This window comes from Lagopus leucura, unplaced genomic scaffold (assembly GCF_019238085.1).
Source record: "Lagopus leucura isolate 7727_CA_CO unplaced genomic scaffold, USGS_WTPT01 Super-Scaffold_810, whole genome shotgun sequence".
Classification (NCBI taxonomy): Eukaryota; Metazoa; Chordata; class Aves; order Galliformes; family Phasianidae; genus Lagopus; species Lagopus leucura.
In genome coordinates, this window is record NW_024962261.1 from 7,801,753 (window position 1) to 7,803,181 (window position 1,429).

The 1,429-nt window shown below is 41.2% G+C and overlaps 1 protein-coding gene across 1 annotated transcript in view; it reads left to right on the forward strand.

Annotated features, from left to right (window-relative positions):
- The first annotated feature begins 860 nt into the window (after positions 1-860).
- The window catches only part of FAM81B (family with sequence similarity 81 member B), a 17,153-nt gene continuing 16,584 nt past the window's right edge, over positions 861-1,429 (forward strand). The window contains exon 1 of the mRNA XM_042866114.1: positions 861-1,142. Coding sequence (XP_042722048.1) covers positions 861-1,142 — 282 coding nt within the window. The remainder of the gene's footprint in view (positions 1,143-1,429) is intronic.

The following is a 1,429-nucleotide window of genomic DNA, read 5'->3' on the forward strand; positions in this document are numbered from 1 at the left end:
TATTTATAGCAGTCTAAGAGCTGCCATTCAGAGAAAACATGGAGCTGTAGAATCATATCCTGAATTGGAAGGGATCCATAAGGTACAAAAAAAACAACTCTTTGCACCACCCAAGACCCCCAAGGTAAAATTTAGTTTATCTGTTGATCCTAGACCTGATAGCACTCCAAATGCCTGTTTCGCTAAGATATTGCAGCGTAGGAGTGCAACAAGGCAAATACATTCTAGGATGTCTTTAATGGTGCTGAATAAGATGTATGGTTTCTTTCTGAAAAGGCTGAATATTTTTATTCATTGCTAGGCTACAAATGTTAAATAAATTGATATCAGGATATTTCATACAGCATTGAAAGCATAAATACGACATATAGGTTAAATTAAGAAAAAGAAAAAAAGAAAAAAAGAATTTTGGGATAACACAGAAACTTGAGGTTCTACAGAAATTAAATTTCTCTCTGCCTTTTTAGTCAGAAGTAGCTCAAAATTCCAGTTTTCTTCAAGCTCCAGATTGTTCCTGTCTAAATTAAGTTTTGTTCTGTACCTGCCAATTTCAGTTCTGTGCAACATCTTTCCTCTCTCCCTTCCTTCTATATTTATATGCAGTTGCACTGGTTATATTCAAGTCTGGGATGGTTGTAAGAAAACCATTAGTTTTGCAAATTTCTTCCCAGTGGGTAGGTGTAAGTAATGCAAAGGGAAACCGAACATGAGCACTGCTGTGTGTGGCTGCTGGAACTCTGGCAGCTAAGGGCTGTGACCACAAAAGATCACAGAAAAGGTTAACAGAAAAGAACCTTTTCTTAGGAGCCAGCCTGACCTCCTCTGACATAGCTCCATGCAATTCCCTTGGTTTTCTTTCCATGGTTGCCACAACACCAGGGGTTTTGGCTGTTCGCAGGAGAGACCCATCCCCTGCTCCTGGTCCTGGAGACAAGGCACATCTGCTGGAGGGGTGGCTTTCCAGCCAGGAGAGGACCACAGCCTTCCTCCTCCATCAGGCCTTCCGAATCAAGAATGACATTGTCTCCTACCTCCAGGAAACCACAGGCTTTCAGCACAGAGAGACTGCTGCTCGGCAACTACTGCAGAACCATATACAGACCATAATAGGCATAGTTGAAAAGCTCAGCCAGGACATTCAGGTAAGAAATGGCAAGGGCAATTTCCCCCTATCACAGCACTAGCCCATGATCAACTCAACATTTGTGTGGTTCTAGGGGTAGAAAAGTCCTTATAATGAGCAGTATATTTTAGGTAAATTCTGATATTCTTATATAGTGGCACTTGCAATTCCTTGTGAAAAAGAAGGGAAGAGAGCAGGGAAAGGGAAAGGGAAAGGGAAAGAGAGAGAGAGAAAGAGAAAGAGAAAGAGAAAGAGAGAAAGAGAAAGAGAAAGAGAAAGAGAAAGAGAAAGAGAAAGAGAAAGAGA